Source organism: Amblyomma mixtum, chromosome 4, assembly GCF_055824585.1.
Source record: "Amblyomma mixtum isolate Tamu chromosome 4, ASM5582458v1, whole genome shotgun sequence".
Taxonomy (NCBI): Eukaryota; Metazoa; Arthropoda; class Arachnida; order Ixodida; family Ixodidae; genus Amblyomma; species Amblyomma mixtum.
The window spans coordinates 53,274,629-53,289,719 of record NC_143015.1 but is presented as its reverse complement, the minus strand read 5'-3'; the positions used below and the strand labels follow the sequence as shown (position 1 = coordinate 53,289,719).

Sequence of the window (15,091 nt, the reverse complement as noted above, 5' to 3'; positions counted from 1 at the left end):
ATTCATTCATTCATTCATTCATTCATTCATTCATTCATTCATTCATTCATTCATTCTCTCTCTCATAGGCGTCTCTCATAGTCTTAGTCGCTTTGGGACGTTAAAGGGGCCCAGAAACACAATCTTAGTTAACTGTTTTGCCTGTTGATTGCATACAGTGAGTTATAATGGTGCTATTAGCGTCGGTAATACCGCGTACATTCCGTTTTTTAATATTTTAATGTCCTCCCAAAAACAACTTCATGGCTCGGATGGTGTCGCCACACAGTGGCGGGTTTTTAGCAGCGGATATGACATCACCTGGCGCAAGCTTGATGACCAGACAAACAGTAAATATACTGCAAATTGTGTGAATAAATAGAGACACATTTTGTGACCTGTCTGCGTTTTATATTAGATCAACAAAAACAACTTGCTTGTCTTAGATAAAAGCCCTGCAAAGCAAGTAAACTAAAAATACACCACCAGGGGCGCTCTGGCATGGAAACAACGCTGCCAGTCTCACAGAGAGCAGGCAACCATGGAGTACAAACTTCCGCGACGTGCTCTGGCTGGCTGTTTTGATTGGTTGCGCCAGGTGCCGTCATTGGGAGAGCGAAATAGGAGTGGGAAGCCCCGCCAAAATCGAGTTGAGGGCAGCGTTTTGTTTGCTTGTATTTTGAAATTTCTCCACTGAATAACTCCCGTTCCTGTGCATCGATTCCTGTAATTCTCTTTAAGTCAGCATCTGTGTGACATAAAGAACCCACCTGAAGTATAGCCGGTATTCCCCCAGGCAGTGTTTCGCAGCCCCTTTAAACCCTATAAACCAACCAACCAACCATTCATTCAATCGCCTTCTGCTTTGCTGCACGAAAAACTGCGTGACATATTCAACTGTCTACTTTGTAAACTCAATGCACTACTTCCTGCCTCAGCCACAGAAAATTATTTGTTCGCGTAATGTGGATTTTCCCTATTTAATACTGAACCATACTTTCCTAAATCGCTGCGTGTCTTCTTACATCGCCCTTATGCAATCATACGAAATCGTAATGTGTGAATGAATATTACTTTCATCAATGAAGTAAGTTGTGATTATTCGTTTAAACATTTGTTTATTGTATTGTCCCTAATGGTGCATTAAAAAAACGGAGAGGGGTGCATAATAGCAGGTTTTTGAAGAAGCTTTAAAATTAGTGCAAAACAGTGACTATCGTAGCAGGTTTTCTACTGTGAAAGGCAGAGTGTGTTTCAATTTGTGCAGGGAGAAGATAATATGCAAATCGCCAAGCGTTTACAGTTCAGCCAGATAATTAGTGCAAACATTTCAAGAAGCAAACGTAGCACGCTGGCTGCATAGCTGGAGCGTTCGAAATCGCTTCAGTGGCTGGGCATATCGAGCTTCTTCGACTGCTGCCTATTATGCTGCTGCTGCAGCTGGTGAGTGCCGTGCAACTTCTCCGGCTGGAGAGTACCTCGCTGCTTCTTCGGCTGGAGAGTATCGCGCTGTTTCCTTGGCTGGTGAGTACCGCGCTACTTCTTCGGCTGGTGAGTACCGCGCTGCTTCTTCGGCTGGAGAGTACCTTGCCACTTCCTCGGCTGGAGAGTACCTCGCTGCTTCATCGGCTGGAGAGTATCGCGCTGTTTCCTTGGCTGGTGAGTACCGTGCTACCTCTTCAGCTGGAGAGTACCTTGCCGCTTCCTCCGCTGGAGAGTACCTCGCTGCTTCCTCGGCTGGGGAGTATCGCGCTGTTTCCTTGGCTGGTGAGTACCGCGCTACTTCTTCAGCTGGAGAGTGCCTTGCCGCTTCCTGGGCTGGAGAGTACCTCGCTGCTTCCTCGGCTGGAGAGTATCGCGCTGTTTCCTTGGCTGGTGAGTACCGCGCTACTTCTTCGGCTGGTGAGTACCGCGCTGCTTCTTCGGCTGGAGAGTACCTTGCCACTTCCTCGGCTGGAGAGTACCTCGCTGCTTCATCGGCTGGAGAGTATCGCGCTGTTTCCTTGGCTGGTGAGTACCGTGCTACCTCTTCAGCTGGAGAGTACCTTGCCGCTTCCTCTGCTGGAGAGTACCTCGCTGCTTCCTCGGCTGGGGAGTATCGCGCGGTTTCCTTGGCGGGTGAGTACCGCGCTACTTCTTCGGCTGGAGAGTACCGCGCTACTTCTTCGGCTGGAGAGTACCTTTCCACTTCTCCTGCTGGAGAGTACCTCGCTGCTTCTTCGGCTGGAGAGTATCGCTCTGTTTCCTTGGCTGGTGAGTACCGTGCTACCTCTTCAGCTGGAGAGTACCTTGCCGCTTCCTCCGCTGGAGAGTACCTCGCTGCTTCCTCGGCTGGGGAGTATCGCGCTGTTTCCTTGGCGGGTGAGTACCGCGCTACTTCTTCGGCTGGAGAGTACCTTGCCACTTCCTCGGCTGGAGAGTACCTCGCTGCTTCCTCGGCTAAGGAGTAGCGGGCCGCTTCTACAAGCGATACACTCCGCCGTGCCGGAAAGTGGCGTGTGGAAGTATCAAACCTGTTCACTGCATCCGGCGCGGCCAGGCACAGAGCTCCTGCATATCATTCGAATTTGTCATGAGGTACATTTCCTAAGCTTTATATAAATTCTACTCGAAATGTATTGTGACAACATACAGAGCAAAGGTTCCTTAAGGTGCGCTGTACAGAGAATAATGCTAAATGGCCCAATTACGCAATTTTATAAAGATACATTGGGTGGAGTGAAAGTGGAGGAAATTTTACTTTTTTTTCTTTCCATTTATCACGACTATTTATTTTTAGTTGTTTTTAATAGTTTGCGCCCTCTGCCTTTGTCACTGTCCATACTATTTGGTACCACTACACATATATGTTTTTTAGCATGTTTCAACTCTTTTTCCTCTCGCCTTGTCACTACATGCATGTACTCTTATCCTATGTTACACACTTTTGCCTAGGTATTTACAAACATATCCTTTGTAGCATCTGATCTGAGTCATTCATTTTTACCTCGCCTTTAAGCTTGTTCCATCGCCCACATGATGTTCCGCAGTGAAGTGTATAGATTATCTGCAGTTAACACCTCATTTTTTGGTTTGTTCCTGTTGTTTAGTTTAGTTTAGTTTATGGGGTTTAACGTCCCAAAGCGACTGAGGCTATGAGAGACGCCGTAGTGAAGGGCTCCGGAAATTTCGACCACCTGTGGTTCTTTAACGTGCACTGACATCGCACAGTACACGGGCCTCTAGAATTTCTCCTCCAAAGAAATTCCAGCCGCCGCGGCCGGGATCGAACCCGCGTCTTTTGGGACAGCAGCCGAGCACCATAGCCACTGAGCCACCGCGGCGGCGTTTGTTCCTGTTGTGTTTGTCGAGAATATAGAAAAGACTGCAAGTAATCCATCGAATATACGCCGGGAGGTGTTCGCCTTGTTTCTCAGTAGTCTGCTTTCTCGGTCCTAGTTGGTCAGCGCAGTTTGGAAATGCAGGAAACTGAATACCACCGGCCCCGAAGACACTTCTAGGTTATATATTACACCGGCTCTCTGCAGGACGTTCCGGGCTGAAGGACGCAAACCATTGCCGCTAAAAAGAATTTCGAAAGATTTTATTTTGCATTTCTTTCAGCATAAAGGACTGACTGTCTGGTTTAAAGTCCTTAGTGCACTTGGAGCTAAGCAAAATAATATGCAGCTGGTAAATGATTTTTGAGGGTAACACAAGCAAAGGTCGTTGAGGGTAGTTAACTTAATTCTAAGTGAAGGGAAGCATAGCAAGATGCTCCAGGAAGTGCGTTGTTGGATTAGATTAGGAAGCTTGATCGCGTAAGGTCACCTCGGCTGGCATAGGACCAGTTTAGCTGGACTGTATGGGAGAGAGCAGTAGATGTAGTAATACTTATGATAATGAAGGAGTTAATTTTAACGTTTCGAAATCGAAAGAAATCATCTGAGTTAAATTTTTGATGCTAAAGGCTGATTCATATAATGTAGAATGTAAGATACTTTACTGCGCACTATTTTGCGTTCTTAGTAAGTTTAGGACACATTATCAAACCAATATTACACCACGCTTTTCCTTATCATTGATGAATTTAGTGTGGGCTATTGCTGTCTTTTGATAGTGTTGATTTCTACTTCCTTATTTTCATAATACAGGAAGCCCAATACTTCGGCGTTTTTCAGAAGCGGAGAAAATTTTTCGGCATGTTCTCTTTGGGATATTTCCGATTATCACCAGTTTTCTGAACAATATTTAGGGTCTTTGAAAGCTTCATTTTTACTCCAGCCAGCAAATCGTTTTTTGCGCATTAGAATAATGTTCCTCAGTATATATTCAAGAATGCAAAGCAATGCAGCATTCTGCAGGCAGAAACTCTGCTATAAAGCGCGCTCTCATATTTCAAAGACTCCGTTCCCGAAAACTTCAACTTCAGTACCACTAACATAGTGTGCTTGCCTGAGTGTTGTTGGTTTGAAATGCAATACAAAAGTAAACTTTGCCAAATTCATATTTATCGCCATAACCATCGGACGTGCCAAATTATTTCCTCACCACCCGTTGTCGAAACACCTTTGGCAGTAATGTTATGAGACTGCACACTGAATGCTATACTGGGAGAGAGCGGCTTCCTAAACGTTATATTTCTTATCATAATACTTATTTTATGCTTCATACGGAACATGAAAACATAAATGAAGACACCCGTTCCCTAACTACAATTCAGAGGTTAGAGACGTACTGAAATTGCGCCCTCAAGAGACCCCCTCCACCCAAAGCAAACATCACCATAACAGGGCGGTATGAGCGTCACTAGTCGGTAGATATTATAGCGCGCCTCTTCATCAAATAGAGGCTGAACGTTATACCACACTTTAGGAGCAGCGTGAGATATTCAGTCTTGTTCTTCATAGCATTATCGACTTCCATTCGGCCGTGTCAAAATGGCTACCTTAATGGAGGTTTGGAAGTGTTTACAAATAAACATGCAAAATTATGATAGCGCTGTTACCACTTAGCAACGCAGCATTGAATGACAGTTGTTAAGTCCTTTATATTGTGCGATATATTGTAGTCGACAATTTGATATCGACTTGAAATCTGTACAGTCCTAGAGCTCTCTCTTTAGAGTACGGACAGCTGGGCGAGTTGTTTATAAATTGTCACATTGAAAAACAGTGCGAAAGACGAGGGACAAGAAGGGGCGAGACAAACACAGAGCTGTGTTTGTCTCGCCTTTTCTCGTCCGTCATCTTTCACGCTGTTTTTCAGCATGACCTTATACTGTATAATCCTTTCGTGACTAGTTGTTCCCTTCAGTCCGCCGCTCTCTTCGCGCGGTGCGTATTGCAGCAGCTGCCGCATATGAACCGTGCTAAATTTATTCCATCTGGACAAAACTCCTTCCCTCCCTCTGCTTTCATGTTAACCTACCCTCTCAGTGGTTACCACAACTACCATTACTTCCACTACTGCAACTACAAATACTGATATTGCTGCTACCGAAACTACGTAATGCGCCTAGAAATGAAGCTTAACATCTGCCGCTGTAAAAATGGAAATTTCCCTGCTTCTTCAGTGGCATTTACCGATAGAAGCACAGAACATCGAAGAGTTAAATTTTTCTTTTATAGAATTCATTCCTTTCTTGTAGGCATATAAACAGGAATTATTCCGGCTACATGCGCATACTTTTCATAAAGAAACAAATACTGTAGTTCAAATCCGGTTCATTGTACACATAAACTGTACACATGTATTGCACTGCTATATTGCTCACATAAACGACACAGTGTAGCTCTTATCTAGGCATCCCTTGATGTTCAAGCCCTTGCACTTCGGCGTAACATTTCACAGCTTACTTTACTTCACAAATCGCACTAAACATTTCCACAGCTAAGAAACTGTGTTGCACCCGCCGCTTCGCACGTCACACCGACGTTTTAACTCATAAGTTTGCAGCGCATACACGGCTCCACAAACTCATTTAATACATCCATTTTACCTAGCTCTATTACATTGTGGAATGACCTACCCCATTCCATACTTATTTAAATAGAACCAAATAAATTCAGGCAGTTATTAACAGCACATTTCAAGGGATGCGTTGTTTTATCGTGTGTTTGAGTGTGTGCACGTGTTTATCTTTATCAATGTTCTCGAGCTGCTGTGTCTTTCTTATGTTAATACTTTTGATGATGTTGACAATGAACTCTGCACTTTGTATTTCTTGTTGATCATTGCCGACCACTGCGTTATATAAAGACTGCTCCCCCCCCCCCTTCCCTATGTAATGCCCTATGCCAAGGACCGTTAAGGGCAAATAAATTATGATGATGGCGAGATATGAGGCCCACAAGAAACCCGTCACTATAGTGGCATCACCGGACTGGGAAATTACATATAGCACTTTAAGAATGAATCTGCTCCTCAGACACAATGGCCGGTCAAATCAATCAAGAAGACTATGCAAGTATGAGAACTACCATGGAGGAATTGAAGTTACATACCAGCCATAGCGAGGATGACAGAAGTAATTCTTGAAGTGCCGGTCATGGTTTCGCAGTTCTGAAAATGTCAAAAGTAATGGTGAGAATGAAGAGAACCGAAACGTACAAGTAATATTATCCATTAATTTATTCCGAATGGCGGCGCGGTTTCTCAGACTTTCATTCCATATCTGAAGAATTGCAATAACGCGTCGGTGTTTCATCTCAGACTTTTCACAATGTTTAAAGATAGGCTCTTTAAGTTAGAATGGCCATTTCTTCGGCGTAGCATTCCCAGCTGTGTACTGCATCAGAATACAGCTAAGACGTGCTAAATAGCAGGCTGGTTAACTATATTGAATAGTTAACTTTTTTCTATTACTGTTAAGTTCCTTAAATATTCAAAGGCGTGTAGCCCATGGTACATAATATGCACATCAGTTTTTAGTACTGCGAAAACGCGGTTAACTTCGGCGCTCTGGCTCAACCAATTGTAGGTACATCGCGCTAAAATACATGCGCTTTCTAGACCTTGCAAGCAAAGAAACCTCTCCAGTGAATGAAACTCGTCGAAATAGTGAAAATTTGTCGCACAGCACGGAGGGTAAGCACGTTTTCGAAGTTCCAAAAACTGATATGGATATTACACCGGGCTGTAGCCTCTGAATAGTAAACGAGCCTAACCACCATAGATAAGAAGTTTTCTATTCAATTTTAGTTAACCATCCTGCTAGTTAACACATTTTGGCTGTCTTCTGATGTACTACACCGCTAACAATGCTATCCCGAAAAAGCGCTCCTTTAACTCAAAAAGCTTATTTTTAAACATGATGTAAATTCTTAGGTGAAACACCGTGTATGCTAGAAGAATAATAAAATTCGCAAGATTTTGCTTACCGACGATCACTTCGGCAGGCTGCTTCTGCGGCGATGTACAGAATGAGCGCTCTTACCGAGCCGTTATATATCAGGTATAAAGGAGCCATTTGATAATATCAGAAAAATTAAAGTATCCGCCAAACGGATAGGTTTCATTATTTTTAGATCCACTGGCCGTTCTGCAGGACTGGACGTCAAATCTACGTTTTGAAAATCATTTAATCCATGGCAGCACTGTGATGAATTGCACATGAAAAAAAAAACAAGGAGGGATATAATACGCACGTACGTTTTCGTCAATGGCTGTCATATTCATGCCAATAAATAAGGGCAATAACAAGGAACGAAAATTTGATCGTAATATGTTCTTCTCCAAGGACGTCATCTCAGTCATCGAGACAGCCATTTCGACGAGTCATCTTGATGTCGGTAACTGGATTTGTGCTGAGAAAAAATATATTCATATAATAAAAAACATGCTAAAAGCAAACCGAGTACGCTACCGCCACTAAAGTACTAGAGGCGAGCAGCGTGTAGGTGGACTCCTCGTTTGAGAACGGAAAAAAATACGAGAAACAGGTAATACAACTGAAATATCTGTTTCTAGTCTGTGTACTGCTTCCTACTTGGTTTTCATTTCATTTTAGCAGGTACATGGGATTTGTAACACATAGAAAAGATGTCCTTCGGAGTTACTGACGAGTAATTAGTCACCAAACTTTTAGGAAGCTATCTAAACGAAGTATTTCCAGCAATTTGATTTTGCGTAAAATTCTAAGAAATACCTGCTAATTGGGACGAGAAGTTCAAACTTAATATTTCTGGTAAATAGTAAACTAAACCAACATCATCAGCATTTTCACAATATGACTCTTCGCCTACAGAGAAGAAAGCTTGAAGAAACAGCCATTCAAGAGAAACAGCAAAGGTGGAAAGAATTTAAAAAGAAAAAAAAATACACGTAGCTCCAGATAACGGTGCCGGGGCAACGTCCCCAAAACAAAGCAAGAGATGTTAACATCATCAGTACTCGAATAAATTACATTTATTTCAGCTGTCCAAAGGATTACTTCATCACGTACTTCCATTGCATAACCCTGATATTTACAGGACAACTGAAGACTTGCACATATCAATGCAGATAACAATGTTGAATATGCAGCAGTATATTAGCATAAAGCTGAGCAGGGATTATCTGCCCCATGGGTTGCAAGAATACTTAGTGCTCTAAGCAAATCACAGAGGTGTATTTATGGTGTAGGCATAAGGCATATAGGTCCACGCATTTAAGACCCCCTCCCACCACACTCCCACTAAAGACGCTTGGGAGACCTCCCTCCTCGAGTGCTCGACTGTGACGCTGGAAGTTGCCCTCGAAGCCGCCGCGGTAGCTCAGTGGTTATTGCGCTCGGCTGCTGACCCGAAAGACACGGTTCGATCCCTGCCGTGGAGGTCGAATTTCGGTAGAGCCGACATTCTAGAGGCCCGTGATTTGTGCGATGTCAGTGCACGTTAACGAACCCCAGGTTGCCGAAATTTCCGGAGCCCTTCACTACGGCGTCTCTCATAGCCTAAGTCTGTTTGGGACGGTAAAGCCCCATATATCAAATCAGAAGTTGCTCTCGCACACCGGGCACGCTAGGCAGCGGCATCTTGTGGCATCTCCAGCTAGGTACGCGGCATTCACGACACCGTTCGCCATTGGCGCCGGCTAATCCTATCTATCTTCTGAATAAAGGTTTGCCCTCTCTCGTTCTCAAGAAGCTGACATAGACCGTAAGGAGAATAAAATCATAATTACTAGCTGGCATAATCCTACACGTTACTCATACTGCAAAATACATAAATTTGCTGCTTTGGCTTACTGGGCATGTCTCATCACTCTATAATTTGTCACACGTTTACTCTGTTGGTTGGGAAAACCACGATTTTGAACAGAAAAAAGGGACGGGACATAAAGAATGCAAAGGAATAAAAAAACCAGCAAACCAGGACACGTTCACACGGCTATGAAATACACATAGACAGTGTCCATGGGAAATCCAGCGGTGTCCATGTGTATTTCTTCGCCGTGTGAACGTGTCCTGTTTTGCTGGTTAATCTATTCCTTTGCAACATGCACCAACTGGCCTAACAAGCTGCGCTTCTTCAATACTTTGAAACATTATTATTGCTTCACACTTGTGGTCGTTCTAGAGGGCTTCGTTTGCGTCTGTTTTGCTCATAACTTATGACATAACTTTTATGTCACTCAACCTTTCGATCGGAGGACTGATCTTTTTGAAGAGACTTGAAAAAGATCGGTCCTCCGATCAAAACGTTGACTCCAATAAAACTGTTTCATGTAAAGAATCGTATACTTCTCTATATACTCTGTTAAGTAGTCAGGCACTTCATACTTTCGCAAGCAATATATATATATATATATATATATATATATATATATATATATATGTGTGTGTGTGTGTGTGTGTGCGCGCGTGTGTGTGTGCGTGTGTGCGTGTGTGTGTGTGTGTGCGTGCGTGCGCGCGCGCGCGTGTGTGTGTGTGTGTGTGTGTGTGTGTGTGTGTGTGTGTGTGCGTGTGCGCGTGTGTGTGTTTTCTTAGCGGCTGCCGTAATCATTTGGATGCTTATTAATCATTTGGACATCTTATCTCTTTTCACGTAGTTTCAACTTTATATCACAGTAATTATCTTATGGGAAATCCATTCTCTCAACATCGACAGCGTCATATTTCAGTATGTTCCAGCGGAATTCCATATTTACATCTAGTAGACACTGTTTATGTAGACCAAGGCTACTACAGCATTTTCCTTTTCACCGCCTGCGCTGCCAACTTGTGTGCAAAATATGTTATTCTAATCGGTCTGAATAATTTTATGGCCGACCTATGTAATTTTCATTCTTAAATCAATTTAGTTCTAGTCTAACTCAATCTCTTCGGAATTCGCTTTCATTATGACTACACCACTGCTTTCGGCAAAGTCTCCTTGCTGTCATGACCAAGTTCATTATTCAGCTTGAATGGAACTTCTTCTATCTGGAATAATTGCCACCTCATTCATCCTATTTAGATTGGACACTGCTTAGATGCTTTCCATTAAGCTGCCCTGGGCGGCTTCTTCATTCAGGACTATTACTTCCTCGTCAACCCTGAATGTCTCAGCTATATCTGATCTAATGTATTTTACAGCGTCGTCTCCCTGTGAACATTTTCCCTCGGCATTTTGTACCCGTTGGTCCTTTCTTGATTCTTTTTACACAGCCAGCTTATGTGGTTCCTTAGTTTGCTTGTCACCGCTTTAGTTCCATCGCTAGCTTCAGCCATCTAGCGATCCGTTGACTGCTTTATTTCACCCTGGAGGAGCATATGCACTTCCAGTTTATTTTAACGACAAGATTTTTGTTTCTGGTTAATTTTTCCTACGAATAATTGTGCCTTTTAACCTCCCTGTTGTCTCTTGAAGCCACCCGTCGTTGCTCGTTGTTCCCTTAATTTGTTCTATTCCACCAACCTCGTGGCTTATTCTTGTATCCGCGGTGTCCTCTTCTACTTCTTTCATTTGCGTACTGAATAGTTGTTCTCATTATAATCTCATTCTTGCATGGGGCGCTATTCTATTGCTTCCTGCAACCCTGCACTAGCTGGTGGCTTTTCACGCATACTGGCGGCGTTTATAGGCATCAAGAACCAAGCTTAGCCGAAGCTGCGGCTGAATTACGTACCTTTACAGGGCTACGTCAAGCTCACTCAAGCAAATATTGCTATCAGCGAACAGCGGGCCTACTTATTCAGTAAGTGGTCCCTCCTTTATAGGAGCCCCAGTGGCCTGCGGCAATTGTTTTTAGGCGCGTATTCAGAACAATAGTAGCGCTACCTGGGCAAAAGTGTTTTTTCTAGAAAAGTTGTTCTCATGATGTATAATATAAGAATATCAGTTTTCGAGATGGTTCGCTCCACGTGCTGCTTTATGTTCGGCCTCATTTTTAGCATCAAGCTCCCTTGTTTGAATCCATGTTAGGCTGAATTTCTCGAATGCGGTAATTAAAAATATTATATGTTTATAAAACGGGCAAACACTTGAAATGTGAGGAGCCACTCTGAGTTGCTCTTATGAATATATTTCTTAGAATACTAGAAGAATTCAAATGTGTGATAAAATAAGTAGGTAAACGGCGTCTTTCTCAGAAACATATTTATTTATACCGTGGGTGATCTCACACCTGTACTGTGCATAATTTCAGCTTTATCTTGCTGTCTCCAAAAATCAAATATGTGGCTGTTTTTTTTTGGAATGCTGATGTTGTACATGGGACGAAAAATCGATGTTTTTTTTTTTGAGAAAACTTAATTTAAACATTTCAGCGCCAGTTTATTGAGGGTCGTGACATCTATACCAAAAATGAGTCAGTGATAACTTTTGTGAAGCGAATGGTACCTTGGTCGATTCACGGGTATGTCGACGCTTAGGATAAAACTTGCAAAATCGACTGGATGTAAAAACCTGTATTTCACTCTTTTGCCTTTATCTGCTACGTATATGCTGCATTTTTTGCTAGACTAAAGTTTTCCCATGTTAAACGTGGGAATTACAGATTGCAACAACATTTGCTACAAGTGTTTCATTTGTGGAATCGCCTCGCCGGTAAGAGAACTGGAGGCTCATCGCTGAGAGGGGTCCTCTACTTCTCGAAATTTCACCTTCTGAGAAGGTTAGAGGGTAGGAGCTCGACGCCCAATAAAAGGAGGAAAGAGGCAGCTGCATGAATTCGTGTTTTCTGCATCTGGATACGCAAAATATTTGAACGACTGCTTGTTCACAGCTTCGAGATAAACCTCGCCACAGGCATACATTAGGAGTGGACGATGTGCTCTAGAGTTGTAGTATTGGAGCAGGTGTTGGTAGAAAATCACTGCACGTAACAGTTCAGAAGCTACCGGAAAAATGTGTGATGTCGATTGCAATCGTGATTCAGATATTATTCACGCATAAGGGCCATTTTTGCGTCGATAGTAGGTTAAAATGTATATTGTGTGATATTGACTGCGTTTTTTTTTTTGCGGTGGCTCTGCTTTAAGAATTTTGTTTAGGACTGACCAAACAAGGCGAATGTTAGCACGTGTCGAAATGGTACGCTGGTTTAGAACTGGCGCATATGCTGGAAAAGCTAGCTGGTTGTGTTAAGATTACTCCTCGCGTATGCTGCTAACACCATCATGAGCAAAACAGACGCAAACGAAGCCCTCTAGAACGACCACAAGTGTGAAGCAATAATAATGTTTCAAAGTATTGAAGAAGCGCAGCTTGTTAGGCCAGTTGGTGCATGTTGCAAAGGAATAGATTAACCAGCAGAACAGGACACGTTCACACGGCGAAGAAATACACATGGACACCGCTGGATTTCCCATGGACACTGTCCATGTGTATTTCATCGCCGTGTGAACGTGTCCTGTTTTGCTGTTTTTTTTATTCCTTTGCAACACCCACCCCAACATCCATTTTGTGTGCCCCATTCTAGCTTAAATCAGATCCCCTAGTCAGCCATATCTTCATCAGCGTTTCTGTCTTCAGGAATATACATGAGGCTTTTTTGTGGCTTCTTCCGCATTTCGTTTATTTCAGTATTCTTGGTGCTACCTAGACGTAAAGAGGGAAATGTACAGTGCTGAATGAGATTAAAATTGCACCCTGCGCAGGAGTTCGATATCGGCCTTTGAAATGACCCTCTGACCTACTTGTGTCTCAGAAATAAATATTCTGTTTGAAAAAAGCAAGAACTGAAAACAGTGTCTTTCATTTGAAAGGGGGGCTTGCGGTTTTGACAGCTAAAGGTAAATAAATGAACTCCTTACACTCACGAGAGTTACATTTTAAAATGACTGGACAAATTACCTCGCTATGTTGGGCCCTCACGAGGGCAACGACCGGTTTCGGTACTGCACCTGCGGAAAGCGCGCGTCGTTGATTGAGCCAACAGCTGTTCACATCTCTCATAGTGATTTCCTTGCTCTCGCTATTATTGGGTTGGAGCTGACGTTAAACGAGCGTTTCCCTTAAGACAGCACAATTATGCTATTACGAAATGGAATGGGCTCAAATGTGTACGTAATTTGTCACCCCTAGTGACCGCGTATATGCAAGCAAGTTTTATGAAAACTCCATCAGAGCATACTATACCAGGTGGCAAAGTAATCTTCCACAATTCATCCTGGCGGACTACACAACTGAATTTGTTCCGTGCTGTGGTAAAGAGCTGAAAATAACACTTCTCCAGAGCGCGGCATTAAGGTGCGTCTCAAAGCTCATGAGCAGCTTCTGAGGATCAAGCTGTGAATACGGAACAACACCAAGAATTACAAGCGCTTGCGAGTGAAATCACCCCTGCATATTGACCCTTTCTTTGCTTTCCGTGCCAACTTCTTTTGTTGGCGCTTCGTGCGACTATAATCCAGAACAGAGCAGTCGTGAATGTTGGACAGCACGATATCTGCTTGTATAAAGTAGTTCAGTGCGCCTGTTCGCATTAGATACAGTGCTGATAGGACACATAGATTTCAAAGCACCGTAATATTTGTCTGCCATACTTAAAGGTTAGCTTACAAATTTTTAAACTACCCATGATTTCCACTGCCTCTCTTTGGCAGCAAAAAAGCAGTAATGAAGCTCGTCTGTCGTAGACTTTATCTTTCATTTGTGTTAAGTTGCGCATTGTGTAGCACTCCGTTCTTTCCACAGCAAGAAAGTAAAATGGGAAAACAGCGTTGTAGTTTGAGCCTAAATCCTCTTTCTATCCCGTTCATAAAAGGGGGAAAGCAAGCCACCTGATTTCCAAGAGCACATCCGTCGCTATTGTCGTCCGAAAGCGACTCATCATGGCATAAATTCAGATTAGATGTCCATGTAATTGCACTGAAAAGAAAACAAATGATGTACATATTCCGCACTTAGGCGAAAAGCGAATTAGGGCGTTAGCATTTAAAAATTTTCACTTGATTTTCGTTACAGTGTGAGCCTTCGTTTTCAAGGTTCTGTACATTCATAGATCACTAAGAGTACCCATACCCTTCCTGGAGCAGTGGTGCTGCGGTTAAGCGATGCGATAAGCCCTGCAATGGCACGTGCTGCCACCGGTGCAGCTTGTGAGACCCAGGTTGTACTTTCTGAGCAACATCTCACGGCGGTCTTTAATTTAACTTCCATCTACCGTGCTGGGCAGTTGGCCCACTATTCGATGAGCAGGTTGTGACAACGTCAAAAGGTCACGTTCCCTACATTGACCACCTGGCGCCAAGGACCTATTACTGCCTAAGGTTGCCCAAAACCCGGTTGGCACAGAGAGTGACCGCACAACAAACTGACAGACAGCGGCCTTTCGGCTGAGTGGAAGCCTCACTGCTAGCGCAGTGCAATATTTTTGGCTACCCTAGCTGTGCCACAGTCCATTTCACAACCCAGCGCTTTCTCGTACTTTTTTCTGGAGTGCGTTTGTAAAAAAGTAACCTGGATGTTTTAAAGAACTTGGACCTGGTGCTCTTCTGGCATCTGTTGAAGTCATATTTGCGTTTTTCCGGCATTTTAAAGCGCTTCCAAATGACTGTTAATGTCAGCGGTGTCCCCTATCATTATCGTGTCCGGCAATATTCGGTCCGGCACTGTTACTAGGCGATTAAGATCTTTTATGCTAGCGTTCCTTTTGTGAGAACGTCGCGGTCTAATAATTATAACTCTACATCAACCTTCTCAATTCATAATTAAAGTGAATTACC

General features: G+C 43.3%; 1 protein-coding gene across 1 annotated transcript in view; it reads right to left on the bottom strand.

The window, feature by feature from the left end:
- Positions 1 to 1,402: 1,402 nt before the first annotated feature.
- Positions 1,403 to 15,091, bottom strand: part of LOC149346495 (uncharacterized) — a 100,569-nt gene continuing 86,880 nt past the window's right edge. The window contains exon 4 of the mRNA XM_089541355.1: positions 1,403 to 2,529. Within this exon, the coding sequence (XP_089397481.1) occupies positions 1,403 to 2,529 (1,127 nt within the window). The remainder of the gene's footprint in view (positions 2,530 to 15,091) is intronic.